The sequence below is a fragment of the Rhea americana genome, unplaced genomic scaffold (genome assembly GCF_003343005.1).
Source record: "Rhea americana isolate MKP2758 unplaced genomic scaffold, rheAme1 scaffold_328, whole genome shotgun sequence".
NCBI lineage: Eukaryota > Metazoa > Chordata > Aves > Rheiformes > Rheidae > Rhea > Rhea americana.
Genome location: NW_028186455.1, coordinates 364,484 through 383,237, shown reverse-complemented (window position 1 = coordinate 383,237; position 18,754 = coordinate 364,484). Strand labels below are relative to the sequence as shown.

Here is an 18,754-nt window from a genome sequence, read left to right as displayed (position 1 = left end):
AATGCTTCACAGTGCTCAGTATAATGTTGGTTTAAACACAGTTGTGTGTATTTTGATATGAAGCATGTAAGTGACAGGTCCTAAACTAAAGATCATTCYGGCTGCTGCCAGGATTCCAGATGATTCTGACTGTAAGACAACACTCTTTCCATGTAATCTTGTCACATGCTGTATGAAGATAACAACAGGCTACTTCACAGAGTTGGAAACAATGAACATTTTGGGAAATTCCCTACTCCTGCTGTACTGTAATGTCTGTTTTCAGCACTGCTATTAAGCAATCCACAGCTTTAAGTTTGTCGGTGTTTGCCAGACTGTCTTGTTTAGACACAGTTCTCTTACACCAGCTAAACTCATTTTGGGATAAGTCTGTATCTCTGACCTAATGAGTTCTGTTAGGAGAAAAAGTGTCTTTGTATAATGAGCTAAACAGGACCCCACAAGAACCCTCGATTCAAGGAGTTCTGGAGCCTCCTGTGTTTAGCTTAGGTCAGTAAACATGCGGCTCCTGGCCAGTATGAGAGTCTCTGAAGAAAGGAGAATCTCTGGCCTTTTCCCAAGCTGCTACTAACTGAGCCTGCACACAACAGCTGTCTCAACCTGCTATAAGCCACGCTAGCTGCAGCTAAGGCAGCAGGCCTGGCAGACTAGTTAGGATCAGGGCTAACAGGTTGTGTGTACTGGTGGTAAAATCTTTTCCAGAGGTTTTCAAAGCTCAGTTTTAGAAAGAGTAAGAGGTATTTAAGCTGATGTTTTAAATGTGAGAGGTCCTGGTTTCAGAATGCTAGTGTCAAGATCTTTCTTAACCATCTCCTTTGTCGGAGTACTGGAAATGTATTTCAGGATGCAAAATTTGCTCTTCTTTCTTGATCTTCTGCCTTACCCTTTCCGTAAGCTCTTCTGTGTACATCACTCTCTCTCGTCATCCTATCAACCTTAACAGTCTTTATATCATCTATAGGGTCTAGGCAAGGATTACCATATCATTCCTCCTTCTGCAAACTGCTCTTAGAAGGAGGGGACTGCATCGGGAATTAGTTGTTCGTGTTTTAAATCACCTCCTGCTTATATGATTTACCAAATCCATCAAATCAGTAACCTGCTCAGTTAGCTGCCATGCCACCTTTGAGTGAGTAGCCTACATCACAGAAGTTACCCATACAATTTCAGTGAGATCTTACCTAGCCCCTTCAGACAGTAGGCATCAAAAACAGACACAGTAGAAAAAGTGCTGAAAATGGACTGCAAATAAGATCTGTATCCCTACTAAATATACTAATGTTACATTTATATTTTTTCTCATTGAGTGGAATTCCCTTCACCCCTTTCAGAACAGCCTGTTAGACTCAGCTTGTACCAAGTTTCCCTGCAATTGTCCTTTAATAGTTTCAGATTTCAGCTCCCTGGCCTCTGACTGTATGTTCCTTTTAATATGCTCACATCTCCTCTGGGAGAACTAAGCTAGGAATAACTAATGCTTTTGCAAGCCAGGCCTCCTGCTTTACGACTCTCTCTGTTTCTTTTCCTGCCATATACATGCTTGCTCTTCTCCRTAGTTCACACTTCCGTATGCTTTTGCATTGCCCATACTGAAATTAGGTGTTATCAGGCATCTGAGGGGAGAGTGTTGCATCCAGTGCTTTCCATTTTGCCAGCTGAAGGAGGACAAAGAACTCTTAACATTTCTCTGCAGTCGCCTCTTGACTTGGCATACTGTTCATTTCAATAATAAAGTGTTTCCTTTCATTCTCAAACAGTCAGGCCCCTGCCAGAGCCATAATTGTTCACAGATGACTCATTTTGGCTGCGGGATCAAAACTAGGGAAAAGTGCTGTTTGCACAGCCTTTGAAATGTGCGAGATGGGAAGAGATGTTCGTGCTTGATATTTGTACCATATGTTGTTTCTAAATTTTATTACAGAGCCTCTACATTTCAAAAGAAACTCTAGTCTTGTCCTGGGGATGATTTAGAAAGAAAAAGATAGGCAGAGTTGTGAGTTAGACTGAGATTAGTGAAAAGTGAGTGTGTGTTTTCTCTGTGCAGAAGAGGCCTGCAGGGGCTAGGTGGGAGGGTGGGCTGCAGCGGGCCGTCTGATGGAGCTCTTTCTGCTCTGATGTGTGTGTTTCTGTGTATTGCTTAGGAGCTGCAGACTCAGTTGTCATTTTTATCAAAGTTGCGTCGAACTTTTCATTCGTTGTAGAATTTCTTTTGAAATCTGTCATCTTGAGTTGTAACAGGTGTTTGCGTTTTCTTCTCTGTAATGAAACACAGTAATGTATGTAGAATGCTTCTAATGAACAATCGTAAATATCGACCAGTCATTTGCTCTGTTGAGTGTTCGTTCTCTTTTTATACCTGTTGTTGCAAGGTTCTGCAGAGAGGTCAAGGACGAGTGACTCTTTTTAGGGTGAGAAATAAGGAAATGGTATGATGATTCCTGCATTGCTGTTCATGAGCAGCATTTGCTCTGTGAATTAGGAGCTACTATTTGTGTCTCCCAGGAAGAGTGCTTTGAAGCCACCCAACTAGTTTTAAATAAAGCACCAAACAGGCATCAGAAGATGAGAAAAAATTTTCACTTGTTTTGTCAGAGATTAGGATGTCATTCCATATCCTTCCACTAGATTACAACATACTTTTCTCTTACAAAACACCCAGTTTGGCATCTGGAGATCAGATCTCACATTGGTTAGCTGGGGAGATACAGTGTAGACATCCTTAAGCTCTGCAAGTTGRCACCTGGTTTGATTGTTAGAATTTATCATATTGTACGGAAAATTTATAAATTTCTCCTCTTCAGGTTCTCACAGGAAAAGAAACTTTGGATTCCTATCTCTATCATCCATCCTAATATACCRTGTAGTTGATCTTGCCTCCTTATTATGTAAACCTTTCCTCTTGTTTCTCTTTTCTTTATAGTTCTTGTATCTCCCCCTCATGGTTCCCTCTGCTGAAAGTTCACTTGGCCTTAAGCAGTGCATCAAGGACAACAAATGACCCTTTGAATACTAGCTTGCGTTCATTAGAAATCTGAGTGCATGTCAGTCTGGTTGTGCTGTCTCTATTCCACTGTTTGAGTTCATGAAGAATAATAGCAAGATCTCCTATTTTAAATCATTTTCAATTGACAGCACTTTGCTGGAGGAATGACTGTATTGTGCTTGCAATAGAACAAAATATTCACCAACATTAAATACCAGCCTTTTTTGCATTAGTGTATCATTTTGACTAATGAATTGTACAAACCCTGCAAAGCAGATTATCCAAAGACTGCTGCCATGTGGATGTAATAGCAGCATGAAGTCAAGTTTGTCAAGCTGTTGTTATATGGCCTTTTGCAGGTGCTTAAAGGATGGAGGCATGGATATTAATGCAAGAAAAGGGGGTATTTTAGAAGAATAAAGGATATGGGTTTTATAGGAAGCATTTTTGCCATAGCTCTCTACCCTCTGAAAATACAAGAAGCATAGTAGTGGAATGGATATGGACTGGATAGTCAGTGGAAGATCTGTCTGGATAACTAGGARTATAAATAGAAAAAAATTGATCAGAACTGTAATAGAAGAGCATTGCATCATYGTTTGACAGGAATAACCACACAGTGTTTGTGCAGTTGTTGAAATACAGACTTAATGGTGTGATGCTTTGCTGGGATGGGTCATGACCCAGTAGAGCTTAGGAACTAGAGATGTTTGTTGTTTTCTCCGAGGTTCTGTGCTTAACAATTTCCCATCCGTGGTGTTGCCCTTAGATTGATTTTTCACATTTCTGTTGTTCTGTGGAGGATCTTTGCTTTTTGCAATCTACTGAACAAGGACAATAAGTTAGTTCAGTAACTTCTGTCAGACTAACACTGTGTTGTRTTTCATGCAATAGAGAAGAAGGTATATTAAAATAAAGTACTTCCATGGTGTTATTTAAAAGTAATTGCAGGATTTCCAATTGATTTTGTCATTAAAAACAATAGTTCTAACTTGTTAACAGGGTATTCTTTTAAAATGGATGGTATTTTCTGTAATACAGTCTTGTAAGCCTGATAGGGAAGGGTAGTTAAAGAACATACTTGCAAGAAAGATTCCTTGGAAGTGTAATTTGATGCTAAAAAGCATGTAAAACAAGCAACTGTATTTGTATGGTAGTTTGCAAATTATGTGGCAAGGAAAGGAAGAAAATAATCTATCACATGAAAAGTGAAGTTTGTATTGTGTGTATATAAGCCAGTGGTTTTTTATAGGATTGTAAGATCATTATCAGGCATTTAAACATGAATTGGAAGTGTCTCATATATTAATTAACCGGGAAGGTTTTACATAGCATGTGTAAACAATTTAATCTTTCATTTGTCAACATAGATGCTGCTTTCAATGTGATGTTATCAGGAGATTAAACACCCAACATGTTGATTCATCCTGCTCTGTAAATCTTGTGTGCCTATAGATTATACTTTGGAAACATGTACACATCAGAAAGTGAGTATAAAAGTGTCAGCTTCTTCAGATTAGGTAAATGTTTATGTGTAAAGTGAATTCTTAGCCTACTCTAGTATCCRTGAAGCCATTCCCCTCTTCCCCACCTAGAGTTAAATACAGTAGCTTTCCAAGCAAATGAGGATAGCAGTGCCCTGCAGCAAATTTCAGGAAGGCTGGTTATTTTTCATGATCTTTTAGCACACAGGAAAGGCACTATATTTTAACATATTAAAAAAAATAGSTGTAAGAGACTTCTGCTAATAGTAACTAAAACATTTGTCACAGGGAGCCAGTAATGTCAAACTTGATTCAGCTTGCTTGTTGCTTGCAGCAACATGACAGCAAGGCTACTACTGAAATATAAAGTTAAAAATACTTTTAAAAGTTATATTATTTTTGTTACCTAAGTATTTTTATCAAGGCTAATGCAGGATACATAGTCTATTATGGTAATTATTGTATCTAATTAGATTTCTAAACTAAATTTAAAAAAATTGTATGAAAATTTGTAGGTAACAAGGTAAAGATGAATTCTTGTCTGCACAGCATGTGTGGAGAGAAGCTTGTGAATGTGTCATTTGTGTTACTGTTGATAACTAGTAATAATAMCTGAATTTCGGAGTCCCACGTACAACCTGGTTGTTAGCCTTCCAGCCTCCCTGTTCGCTGCTGAATTCCTGGCCTTCCTCAGTCACGCAGAGTATGGACAGTGGCACAAGTTTCACTTCAGCACCATCTTAGAAAACACTGCCTTTTTATTATCCAACCAGTTTTTTAATCTTACCCACTGAATATCTGCTGACTCCCCATCACTCACAGGAAACCCTTTACACCTGTACAACAGGGAAAAGTATGAGAGAAGGCAGTTTACAGAGCCAGTTTCTTTCTGGGAAGCTAGACAGATGAGCTATAGAAGAAACAACAACTTTCCTTTGCTGCAATGTTTTGGTAATATGTTTCACTTTTCCCTCACAAATTTTCGGCATGAGAATTTCAGAATCTTGAGTATCTTTCAGTTTTATTTTTCACAGCAAATATATCAATTTTCCTGGTTTTACTATACYAGGAAAGTGGTAGGGGCAGATGTAAAGGTGCTTTTATTTCCAGCTGAAATAATAATAAAAGGATTTTTGATAAAACTAAATTTTTTGAATATTTGATTTGAACAAAAAAGAAAATTTTAAAATCATAATAAAAAGTGCAAGAAAAAATTCTATTGCTATGTGGTAGATGTGGTCAATATTAGCACAAATCTAAAATTTTGCATCATTGTATATTATTGTAAATAACAAATTTTTGAACAGTTGTATTAGAAGACTGATGAAGTGAATTATCTCTGAACAACTGAGACAATTTACTTCATTCTCTTGTTAAAAACATCTGAGTGTGAGGTTGGAGCACTTGCAGCAGGCAGCGTGTTCGGTGCGTATTGCCTGGTTCCTTGTGCGCTGACGGAGAACRGGAGCCGGTACCGTTTGCCACAAGCAATGCCTTACGCCCGGATCCTTCTGCTGAAAGGAAATCTGTCTGTTCTAGTCTGGCTAGCGAGGTCACCCCTGTAAATAGCAGCRTTAGCTCAGCTGGGCTCAGGGAAGGAGTAAAGGGTTTCTGTGAATACGCTCGTGTTGGCTGACGGTTGAGTTTGCAGAAAACCCCTTGGGTCTGCTTACGGAGGTCATAACTGGGTACTGCTTTAGTTTTGTCGTGGAGAAGGAAATGGGAGATCTTTGGAAACCCGGAGCTGAAGTTACTCTGTAATCCCTCAATGGATCATTGTTAACATTTTATTTTAGTAGTAAGTTTTTTGTAAAGAATAATCAGGCTTAAAGAAATATTTCCTCACAGCAGCTACTCATAGAAGTCACATGATGTTAGGAAGTGTTATTCCCAAAGGAAAATGGGAGTCTTTCCATTTGTGGAGGACTGATGCTTTTTTGTATAAAAGATTTTTCTGGTATGGTGTTTGCTATAGGAATTTGTTACATAGTAGATACTCTTTTTTTTTTTTTTTTTTTTTTTTTCCCTGGTTGGTTGTTAAAGTGTTTTAAAGTACAGGAAGTTTGGTTCTGATAAAGGTTTCTTCTTGAATTTATTATAGACTTAACATGCTTAATTTCTTTATTAGGTCTATGGGAATCATAGCGCAAGCCTTAAGATAGATTTTGACCTCCCAAATTTTATTAGCATCATTAGCAAGCTGGTTATAAACCAAGTTATCAGAGTAGAGAAACCAAGTTATCTGAGTAGAGCATTCTTTACTCTTAGGATTAAATTAAATTCAGAGTAATTTAACTGATTTTATTTTGGTCTCCCTAGCTAGTTGGAAGTTGACCTGAAAAAGCTTATGTTCCTTAGCGCTATTGTTCTGCTGGGAAGTAGCCAGGAAGCTCGTTGTGCTTTGAGGTCAGTCTCTATGTTTCTCCCCTGTTGTCTTGCAGCAAACAGTTCATTACATGGCACAGGAAATGTCTCCAATTGGGTTCTCAGACACACTGGCTCTCTTTGGTGTTACTGTAACCTGCCTGGTGACTGAGCAACCCTTCCTATGTGAATCACTCTGCCTGTTTTTCACCGAGCACTACAAACCCATTCAGTATAATGAATAACATGTTTGCCAACCTTTTGCTTGCCTGCTCTCCACTAATTTGGAGCTGGTATGTCATACTGAGTTCCCACTGTCAAGAAGATGCCTTCTATATACAGAAATCAAATGTTGTGGTCCAAAATTCAACTTGTTGGTAGACAGATCTGAGTTAGGATTCTTGACCTCTGTTTGTATTCCTCTTGCCTTTTTTTTTTTTTTTNTTTTGGTGTGTGTGTGTGTGTGTGTGTGTGAATGACATTGTTCTTATTTGGTGGTATATACAGTTCTCAAAACAATATGACCTTGATCCTGTTTGGGATCTCTAGGCAACACTTTATTAAATACATAGGAAGCATAATAATAATAAACAATAGTCATAGCCTGTATGTAGGGAATGGCTATATTAAAAGAATTCATGCCCTAATTTGACTTATGTAAGATTTCCTAAACTTGTTTAATATTAAATTATCYAGACGCATATTTTTCCTCTTGCCTTTTTTTTATGGCACAGTTTTTTCTACTCCTTAAATATCTATGTTGGGTATAATGACTGCTTTCCCACTCACATTTGGGTTTCATCACCATACAGACTGCAGGAGTATTGCATCGGGTTTTGGTGGCTATGAGACTATTGTTTACGTGAATTAAGCAATGAATTCTGTATTTAAATTTAATGTAAAGGTTTGTTTCTTATTTCTATTCCAAATCTTTGTGATGTTTTGTTGAGGCTTGCAGAAAACTGCTATGTTCCACCTAAGGTGGTAAGGAACATGAAACTTTCCTTTTTAAGTCTTCAAACAAATAATGTCACTGAAGATTTTGTAAGGAATTTAGTTAAAAACTGGAAAATGATGTATTATTTCTGTCTTTCCTTGAAAAGTACATTTTATTTCTGAAAATTTCTTAATCAAGTCCATTCTACCTGATCAGAAGAAGTTCCATTACATATTTTTCAGATTATTTTGTTATTCTGATTTTTTTTTAATTAGAAAGTTGCAGCGTGTCTGCTAGATTAAGCATGCTTTACTTGTTTTTTTAATGTCTTTCTGAACATTCCCTTTTTGGAGGGTGTTCTTATTTGGACTCACTTGACAATGTTGCTCCTTTTGGTGTTTGTTGGGTTTTTTTTTTTTTTCCCTTTCTTTTCTTTTCCTTCAAAGGCCAGGTGTAAAAGCACAGAAACTCACCCTCAGACTGCAGCAGGCAAACTTTTCACAGAGGACCTCTCTTGAAAGATCCTTTCCGATGAGGTAAAGACTAGATTTTGAAAGCCTAATTGTTGGAAAGTTAGGACATGAAGAAGGCCAGAGTTGAATATTTTCAGCACAAACTTCTCTTACACTGCTACTTGAAAACCAAGCCCATTCTACTTCTGTTGGTGGAGCTGAGTTGAAAGTAAATTATCCTTATACAAAGGAAATTATCTTCCTCTCTGGSTTTGCATATGAGCTTATGTATTCCTGGTAGCCTTGAGGCAATAAGTCTGGAAATCTTCCAGCTTCATAGTATACTAAACTGAAAACTGCAATGAACTTACAAGCAAATTCAAGTAGGCACATCCTGCAAGTGTCTACAATCCAGTGAGAACACTGTTATGGTTCTTCTAGGTTTAAAAAAGTAGATATTTTGCAGAGATTATTCCCTTAATCCTTTTGCCTCAGACTATGAAAGAAATACAATATTTCTCAGAAGTAATGTAGTTATGACAGGCTGCAGTCAGTGATTTTTTTCAGTATCTTGATGATATTGACCAAGCGCAAATAAGAAATCATGCTGATGTCCAGCACTCGTCCTCTCTGTACTAGCTAAAGCACAACTTTTTTTTTGAAAGTCTCRATTCAGTTCTTGCAGAAAGAATTTGCAAAACCAAAATAAAATGAACTAAAACTGTTGTCGTATAGAAGATAGTCTAAGTTCAGAGGCCGCTAATTAACTGCRTAGAGAATCGTGCCTGTACAAATAGAGCATTTGGGGCCAGTGCTTGGATCTGTTGACAAAGCACTGTAACTTCCATTTTGAGAATAAAGAATTCAGGTTCCTTGCCGTAAAATCACAGAGAGTTAAGAGGAATAATTGTTTCCCCCGAAAGTCGTTTGGGAGGTTTAATGGTAGGAGCTGCCTTGGGAATGTGCATTCTGGAAAACAGTCATTATTTCCCCAGCACTAAGCAATAAACAAATGATAAAAACGCCAAGTGTTAGCCACTGGGGAGGCATGTCTTCYATCAGCTTCCAGGGACCAAAAAGCCCCACTGCAGCCAAGCAAACCCTCGGGCAGCTGCTGCCCCTTTTGATGTCAAAGCAAACACGCCAGTGATTGGGTAGCTCTCCACCTCAGAACTTACTTTGGTACTAATTTGAAATTTATGCACATGCTCATAGTTTTGGTGAAGGAGTGAAATAAATCCAGTTTTCGGAAAGCTTAATAACAGGTTAACACGKATGGCAGGGGAGGCCAGGTCAGCTGGGTGTTTAGTCCCATGGGTTAGGCTTCTGTTCAGTGGGTGTGTGKGGGGGTTTTAAGACCCCAGAAATCACTGCCACGTTTGGCTCCATTTGGTCCTCTTATTGAGAGGTTCAGTAGAGGCCAATGACTGGACTCTTCCTGCTGATTTTTGGAGGGAACAGCCTGATGTGTTTTTTAGAGACAGAAGTTTTAAGGTTGTCAGCTTTTCTCCAGGGCAGTTAATATACCTAACATTTGCATGTGGTAGATTCTGCTATACATAAAAGAACGTTTGTATCGGGATGTGGCTTTCAAAAGGGGGAAAAAAAAAAAACCAGCTCTGGATTAATTGGAAAGATCCAGGCCAGCCACATTCCCACCCTCCCAGATGGATCATTCTTTTTTTTTACCTGCTGCTATGTAGCATGTGAACTTAATGCCTTCAAAAATATGGTTAAAGTGAGAGAGAGACAAAAGAAAGCTAACTAAACTTGAACATAACTCCAGCCATTTTTGCTTTTGTTACAAGGCTGCTTTCTCTTGTTAGGATAGTTTCTAGTCCCTCATTAACTTCTCCTGCTTTATGGTCACCTGCATGAACATTTCTGAAGTTGATTTAAAAAAATCCCTCAACATGGAACAGATGCCTAAGCACATGTGGTTGAATGCACAATGAATGCAGGCCCSTCACCCCAGATCTCCTGATCATTCCCACCTGGTCAGAGAGGTTAGCAAGATCACCGGTGTCTCTGTCTCGCCACAGCCCAGGTGGTTTGAGGATGAGTCACCTGCTTCCAATTAAGCAAAACCAGACTAGGTGAACCTTACCTTTTCAGACCCTCTGAATTTGGGTGAGCTTTCTAAATAATGTCTTTGTTTAAACTTTGGTTTCCATCTCTGACTTTTTGTTGTTGGGAATGATAAAAGGAAAAATAAATTGGATAGGCTGTTTTCAAGCATTTCTAATGGTAAAAGCATAATCTTATAAAGATTCTCGTAAGAAACTACCAGCTCAGTTATTAGCACATAGAAATGCAGAGAGATACCTGAATATTTGGCTTCTTGTGTGTAACAAATCTTAAGTTGAAACTCAATATTTTCAGACTTTCCCACCACTATCTTATACAAGTTCTAAGCTCAATTTGTGTATTGAGTCAATGGCATAGGGTGAATCTAATCTTGTGGAAAATATTTTAGTTGTTCCCAGATATYTGTCTGACATATATGTACATATATATGTGTGTGTGTGTATGTTTATAAAAGACATTCTGGATGAAAATATGAAGACAAATGTGTAGCAGCTGAAGCCTTTTGCTTTTTTGTTGCGTTGTGTTGCAGGATGTGGTGAATGATGGTGCATTTGGGTGGAAGCGGCAGGGGAACGTCCCAGTGTAACATCCCCCTGGTACAAGGCAGTGGGAGCCTCTGTTGTCCAGCTGGGATCTTGCCTCCTTGACCTGAACTTGTCATTGCCCTGTTGATTGGCTCATTCCTGCACTGCCTAAAAGCTGGCTTGAATTCTTTACGTGTGGCCTCAAAACCAGGCATGGATTTTACTAAAGATTGCAACTTTTCTATCTTTCCCCTGGAAGGGCCTTTCTCAACTGATAGTCATGTTTTTCATTCTCAATATGTAAAATAAAAATGGATTTTGTAAAATTCTAACATTTTTTCATGAAATTTTGAAATTACAGTGGATGGTTGGTGGTGAGGAAGGRGCTCTTTCAGGAGGATCTAGGGATTTTTCTGGTTTCCCTAAGTGAATGAARCGCTAACTAGAAATGTTGCATTGAAGGTACTGAAGACTGAGAATTTCTGCCTTTTGGTGTTGAAGGTACAACACCTGTAAGGTGGAGTGCAAATTTCATTTTTCAGGAGTTCATCCCATTCTGATCAGGCTTTTGTGTTAACTTGGAGTGTAAATAACAACTTCCAAGAAGACATGGCAGCACAGTACTATGAGTAGTACCAGTCTGATCTTCTAAAATGTTAGCATTGCTGTTTCTTCAGAGCATTTCAGTGCCAGCAAAGGAAAGAGCCCAGATGAAGGACTCTGAACAGTTCMCAATTTACTATAAATGTGGAGTGAAATTTTATATCTGATTAGTCTATTTTTTTTTCTTTTCCTTTCCTCCATGGGTTAAACTGTTAATCCTGCCCATTGAAATGTAATTTTATTGAGCAATATGAGCCAGGGACRGAATCTTCACTACCAGCAGAACGCAAATGGTAAATAGGCTCTTTCGTGGGATGTGCTATAACTCAGTTTGAATGTTGAAAGGAAATGGGCCTCCAGGGGAGTCTGGAGCTCTGTTCATTCAAGTTCTAATTAAAGTTTTCCCCTCTCAAGTTTCAGTTTATTTTCCGGGGCTGGTGCGCCATGATGATTATTAACATGTGTCCCATGGCCAGGAAAATTACTATCCCCTTTCCCACCCCAGTCTTTTATGGATATCTCCTGCTGCAAACCAAGCTGCCTGAAACTCTCTCTCTGAAATGATCTGAAGGCAGGGGCAGGTAGAAACTAGCCAGCACCCTAAGGCTACCCAGAAATTTTCATGCAGCAAGCTGTTTACTTTTTCCAGTTCACTTTGATCAGATGTTGCTGTCCAGTGGAGACGATCCAGTCCAGGATTTCTTCCAGCCTTTTCTTCATGTTCCAAGAGCCCAGGCCAACTCTGGCTTCCTATTCCAACTCCAGCAGGCTTATCTTTTTTGAGGCAGGAATTGTTAGTGCAGTTTATCTTGCTCGCTGCAAGTCCTCCCTCTGCTGAGACATGTACTCTGGTGCCGCATTCTTTTTTTTTTTTTTTTTCCTCTCTCTTTTTTATGTTTTCTTCTTGTTGTTGTTTTTCTTTTTAAATGTGTAAAGTGAGGAATTCCTCTTCCCCCCTCCCCCTTTCCACTCCAAAGAACCAACCTCCTGTTAATTAAACTCTGGAACTGTTGCTACTTTGCCAGAGGGGGAGAGTGAACCTGTGCCTGCATGTGTGTATGTGTAAAATAGATACAAAAATGTCAATGAACAGCAGGAAAAGTTCTGGGAGACCATCTTACTACTATCGACTGCTCCGGAGGTCACGACTTCAGAGACAGCGAAGCAGATCCCGGAGCCGGAACAGGCCGCTTAGTAGGGGTAATTGCAACCACAGTTCTGTTTAATTGACAGTGCAAAGAGAACCATTCTGTTGCTTGCAGGTAGCTCGGTTACTATAGATAATAATGACCAGTGCGAATATTCATGAGCGTACCTGCTCCCTGGGAAGCGTGTGCGGAGCCTTACGGAAGGTCGGTTGCTTGTGTCTTGCTGCAGTCGTGTAAGGGGAGGGAGAACTGTTTAACGTTAAGAGCTTACCTCTCGGAGTCGGGCTTGGGTGCTGTTTCTTAGGGTGGTTTTAACATGTTACGTAACTTAAATTAAACCAGGCTTTTCAGTTATCCATAGGTCTTTTTTTTTTTTTTTCCTCCTGGTATGACTAAGGTAACAGTACTTTTCTAGCTAACTGAGATGTTTGGAGGCCTAATTGATGATTATAGAGATTTGAAAATCTTTGATTAGGAAATAGTATCTATATGCAAAGATGAATTGCTAGAACTTGCTTATCCTCATGAAATAAGTATCACCTGGGGTTTCTATGCTGTGAAGCTGCTTACAGTTTAGGGACAGGATTTTCAAAAGAGCCTAAAGATAGTGCTTCCGAGCATTGTGAAAACCTATGGGACTTGTATTCCCAAATCACTTTATGCTTTTAAAAATCTTGCTCTAAAAGGGCCTATTTGTCCTCAGCAGCAGAAGTTAGGTCCACAGGGTAATGTTTCTTTAGGGCATAGTCACTCATGCAGCCTATTTATTCTGCTTGAGGTAGCTACTGACCCAGTTGCATTTTTTAAAATAAGCCATTCTGACTTTCTCTTGTAGGGTGAAATAAATGTTTATTGGTGCTTATGCCTATCATTAAAGCAGTCCAAAAAGCGGGTGTGTTTTAGTCATTTTGCTATTGGAGTATTTATTCAGAGGGGGGGAGAGTTGTGTCTGGCCTCCGTTGTGACAAGTCAGTCGTATTTATGATGTCTTGAACTTTTTGGTGGGTATTAACCAAAGCCATTCATTAAAAAGATTTTTCTTGTCATTGTGTGAAGAAAAAGCCATAATCAAAAGCATAGTTCCAATATCATATCCTCTGTTGGGTGCTTGTGCAAATCCAGGCTGATACTTGTCTCACTAAAGTTAATTCAAATTTACCCAGCAGATTTGAAAGTAGAGTCTAGCTCTACAAGATTTAGCATTCTGCAGCGTCCTCTCTTCCTTTCCTGACATTTAGTACATTTTTCAGGATTTTGAATCACCACTGAGAAAACAATAGGAAGCTAAATCAGGCCCTGAGCTTCGTCTTTTCCGTTAAGCAGACAGTGTTTTTCTTTCTATGTTTTTCTGTCTGATTTGGTTGCCACGGAAGAATTTTTGTAGACTCAAAAGCATGTAACAACTCCTTTACCCCATATATTTGTATACTGTTCAAAACCAAAATGTTTCACTGTCACTTCAGCTATTGTAACAATTGAAATGTGTCAGTGTCTGTAAGTAACCCAGTGTGGACTTAACCGCATCATTTGTCATGAACACAAGGAATATGCAGGCAGATTTGACTGAAATGGAAATTAGTCCTCATGTTTGTAAGAAATAGGATCTGAAGCAACTGAAATCATCTTGCTGTTGATCTCTTTTTCCCTATTTTGTGTTTGTCACAGTTTGTTTCTGGGATACCTGCCTGCTAGAAGGATCGTGATACTCAGCACTAGTTTAGCTCTTCTCATCTGTAGATCTTGAACTGATTTGCAAACCTGGATAAGAATTTGCTCTTCATTTTCTACATGCTTTTGTAAGAGATGCAGAAAGCAAGTCACAGAATGGTGGTGTCTTACAGCAAGGTCATGCGGTAGGTCAGTGGCAGGAGTCAGGCTAGAGTTGCTACCTATTGCTGTAGTGCCCTGGCTGCCAGTCTGGTAAGAGTGAAGAAAATGCTAGAACAGAACAAAAAGTATTTTTTGCAATAGTTTTGGCCCACTGGAAGGTTGATGAACAGGAAACTTCAGGGCAAAGATCAGAATGTGGTTCTAGACTCTCTGGTGTTGGCCTAGTGTTAATTTTGAAAGCCTATGAGACTGGATGAAGACAGGAACTGTGGGTCACCTTCTCAGATACTGATTTGCAGTGTCATTTGCTGTCTTTAACTATGATATACAAAGATCAGATGTCCTTAGTGGGAGGTTGCCGTAAGTTCAAGAGTATTGGAGTTATTTCACAGCAATTAGCAGTCTGTTTTGCCAGGTCTGTGTCTTTGGGACATTCCTTTGGCAGCATTGCACTGTCTTTCCAGACCCTGCAGTGCCTACGTAGTCCTGTGGCCCTGTCTGGAGGAGCAGTGGTACCTGCAGGTTGAGCTGTTTCTGAGTGTATCGCTTGAGCAGTATGCTTTCAGATAGGGAACTTCCTGAGGACCAGCCAGTTGCCACACATTTACTGGCGAGGAGGAAGTCTCTGCTGGCACAAAACTCCTTCCCGTCTGGAATTATTCACTATTGTCTGTCTTGCATCAGTCCTGGATGATGCTGGAGCTGACAGTGGAGCACCCATGAGATGCAGATGCTGCCATCTGCTGCCAGCATGGCTCTTTCAAAAAGCTGTAACATGCTTCTTTTGCTGTGAGTTGAAGGACCTCTTTCAGGCTGTATAAGTCAGTCTGCTTGAATGAGGAGAAGGTGATGTTTAAAGAGATATTAGTATTCTGCCTCTTCCTATTCTCAGCCCCGTAAGGGCACTAATGCCAGCTCTCCATGCCTCTCATTCCCATGAGCCTGGCTGCACGAGTGCTGCCTGCTTGTCGTCGCAGGTATGGCGTGCAGCCTGCTGGAGCAGGAGCAGGGAAAACTCTGCTGAGGATTATAGCTTGCACAGCTGAAGCAGTCATAGGTGGTGGCTGTTACAGCTAAGCCCTAGTTTGGGAAATTGGTCTAGCTGCCTGCGGTACAAAAAAAGAACTGACCAATCCCTCAGGAAAACTCTGCTGTAATGTATTTTTAGATAGGCAAAGTGAACAAAACTTGAATTTTTTATGTAAGTATCTAAGGAATGTAGGAGATTGCTTTCTGTTGGGACTCCAGATGCAGACAATCTGATGTAACATGAGGAAAAATTGATAGGACTTTTATCTGTTCGCTGTGACAGCCAGCTTTTATGCACCTCTGCCAGAGGAYAGCATGTGAGAGCATATGATCTCTTGCAGTTTCCACCAATTCCAACAAAAGTTGCTGTGGCCTGATGTGGCATCCTTAATTTGGTCTCTGCAAAGAATAACTCCACTGCGGAGGCTATAAAGCTAAAGGACAGAGAATAGCTGTTTAATATGGTCCAAGTAGAGGAGTATGGTGTTACGTAATAGAAAATATTTTCTGATAATCAGGTCGAATTTTCCGAAGATGTTAGGAGTCTAATTTATGAACTGTTCTCTGAGAGAAGTTTTATTGCTTGGAACAGTTCGGATTAGGTTAGATTAAGCTCTGTGCCAGGAGTAGTCCTGCACCAGGCCAGGCGATGAATTTGATAGGATCCTCTCTTCTTGCTTCTTATTAAGAGAAAGCTGAAAAGCACTGCACTTGTCAACTGAGGAATTGCACCTACTTTGCTCCTGTTAGCCTTTTCTCACAGGTATGTGTCTGTGCTGCCAGCATCGGTCCCTTGTAGCACACGACTGCTGAGAGCGTAGGTGCTAGCAGGTTAGGATGGGCTGTGTCTGAGGCTAAAGTCAGCAGTGTCATTCCCCTGGTTCAGGCAACTTATGTCCGTTAACTCTGGGTGAGGCTGGGTCATAACAAAGCTGACTGCTGGCTGCAGGTTGTGGGACAGTGTTTTCCCAGAACAAGCAGTTCCTGTGTTTGCTCTATTTAATTACCTTAAGGAATTTGCATTAACCCTAGCTTTTGCAGGCTGAATGGTGTTTTGGATCCCAGCTTCTCTTAGCAGAGAAGGATGACTCCTGGGCTAAATCCTTGATGGACTATAGTGTGCTTGATCAGAGATTCAGAATAAACATGGAATGGTGTGCTGAGGAGAATGCTTGCTGAGCCCAGCCTTCTACAAAATGCAGCATTATCTTCTACACCTGAGCGAAGCATGTCCTCAGTATTAGTCCACTGACTCCCGTTAAGTTGATCCTATGTGCACCTCCCGCATGAAGTGCCATGGCACTGAAAAGTTCGTGCCTCTCTGCATTTRCTCTAAATCACTTGGCAGGAATCTCACATGACCCAGCCTCAAACCCCACTCGTCTCGTGGAGCTGTTTACCACCCGTGTCACGTGGGCAAGCCACTGTTTGCCATTCAGTTAGTCTCCTGGAAGAAAGTTACTTTTAATTAAGTATTTTGAATATGGTATATTAGAGTCATTATCCTATGGTTTGAGGGATTCCCATTCTCAATTATTACCCAAGGTGAATATTTTAGGAGGACACTAGCAATTTAATTTGCCTATCTGTCAAGCTAACGCCCACTACTCAAGTCTTGTTAACTACTTCTTACTTTAACTTGTTTCACTCTTACTAGGCCTGTCTCCAGAAATATGAATGGTTCTACATGGCTCAGAATCTGCTTCCCAGATGAGGCTGTATTTTGACGTGCGATGATATCCTCTTTTTTGGAGTTCAGAGTTCTGCAGTTCGCTCTGGTGCTCATAGCAAGTTCATCGTGTTTTGGTATTTTCAGCAATCTGTCCTTTTGAGAGGCCCAGGGTTAGAACAATTGAAGAACAGTAAAGCTGGTGCGGAGGGCAGAGCAGACCCAACGAGGAGGGCGTATTACTGGGAGGCTCGTGTGATCGAGCCTGCAGTGTGCTTAAATTAGTGCTGTTTGATGGTGGATAAACGAGACAGGTTTCCTCCTGCTGTTCGTCTTTGTTAGAATGATGATAGTGGCTGAAATCTCCTGGCTCTGCTTACGACAGGGGTGTGGGACCCGCTGCAGGTACATTAGTTAGCTAAGAAGAGAAGCTGCAGAGGTTCCCATCTCTTCCTTGGACCATCTGTTCAGCTCAGAGATAAGTGCAAATATATGGTCAATCACGGTTGTAATTATGATTACTACCAGATAAGCCGGCTAACGTAGGGGAAGATTCTTGTGAGGCTGAGAGGGTAGAAGGAAAATTCTCTCTAAATCACCTGCTTCTGCATGAAACACGTTGGTCTCTGACTTTCTTCATAGCATCTCTGCTTTTATTTAATTAGGACCATAATGAAGGAACAGGTGTCAGTGGCAAGCGGTCTGAAAATTCAGTTTTCCCATAGAAACTACTCATGGGTGCTGGATTCACAGTTCTATATCTGAGCCTGCATTTAATGCCAGCTGCTTTATTAGTCGTGAAGATATGGTCTGTGTGCTCCCAAATCTCAGAAATTACTCTTTGAGTACAATTTTAGCATAATTTACAAGTAAATTGGTTAATTACTGTATCACTTAATTAAAAATTGGATCCTTTTGCATATTTTGCTTCCTAGTAATAATACTTTTTGTCCCAATGTGCAATACAATGGCATAGATACAGGCAAGCTTCCTTTGTAGCTAAATTGTATAGAAACTTCATGCATTTTTCTGTCATGTTTTCCTAACTGAAAATGTATTTTATGGCATATTGTTGTATTCTGTAAAAAAGGAGATGTCATGAAAAGCGGAAAGGTCTACATCCCTTGTTGTTCTCATTTGGTATAAGTGATTATTTGCCCATGGTTAACCAGCTCTCCTAAAACAACCTCCTGTCACCCATTTTTCTCAGTTGGACTGAGGCTGGAGGCTGCTTGAATTCACAGTAAGAATTGGAAATAGTGGTTTGAACCAAATACATCTTTGGCTTCAGTTCTTTCTTCTGTAAAACACTGTAGGCAATCAGCTGGCATCAAAGCTCTAGGAATTTTAGAATGTTTTGAGTTCCTGATCTTAGAGGTTTAGTGTTCCTGATACTGCTGCCGGTGTCAGCTCCCTGCACGTAAATGTCTTGCTTCAGTTCTGTTTATCAGAGATGCTTTTCAAGGCATTCCATAAAAAGAATTTTTATTAAATAGGCTTTCTTCTTCTTTTCCTTTGATGGCTGCCGTGAAGAGAAGACTGACTGATCTTCAGCAAAGCCCAGTATTTAAATACACCAAACAGTGAGAGCTTGGAGGCTAAGGTCAGGCTCTGTTTTTTCTCAGCACAGGCTATTCAAAAAT

At 40.1% G+C, this 18,754-nt stretch overlaps 1 protein-coding gene across 8 annotated transcripts in view; it reads left to right on the top strand.

The window, feature by feature from the left end:
• DAB2IP (DAB2 interacting protein) overlaps positions 1 to 18,754 on the top strand; it is a 216,833-nt gene that overhangs the window by 32,850 nt on the left and 165,229 nt on the right. For 3 of the 8 annotated variants that reach the window (XM_085310843.1, XM_085310846.1, XM_085310845.1), the window contains exon 1: positions 11,960 to 12,635. The exons of 1 other annotated variant lie outside the window; for it this stretch is intronic. In XM_085310843.1, coding sequence (XP_085166969.1) covers positions 12,494 to 12,635 — 142 coding nt within the window. In that variant the 5' untranslated portion in view covers positions 11,960 to 12,493. 4 more of the 8 variants (XR_014896561.1, XM_085310842.1, XM_085310847.1 and 1 more) reach the window with 3 other exon arrangements.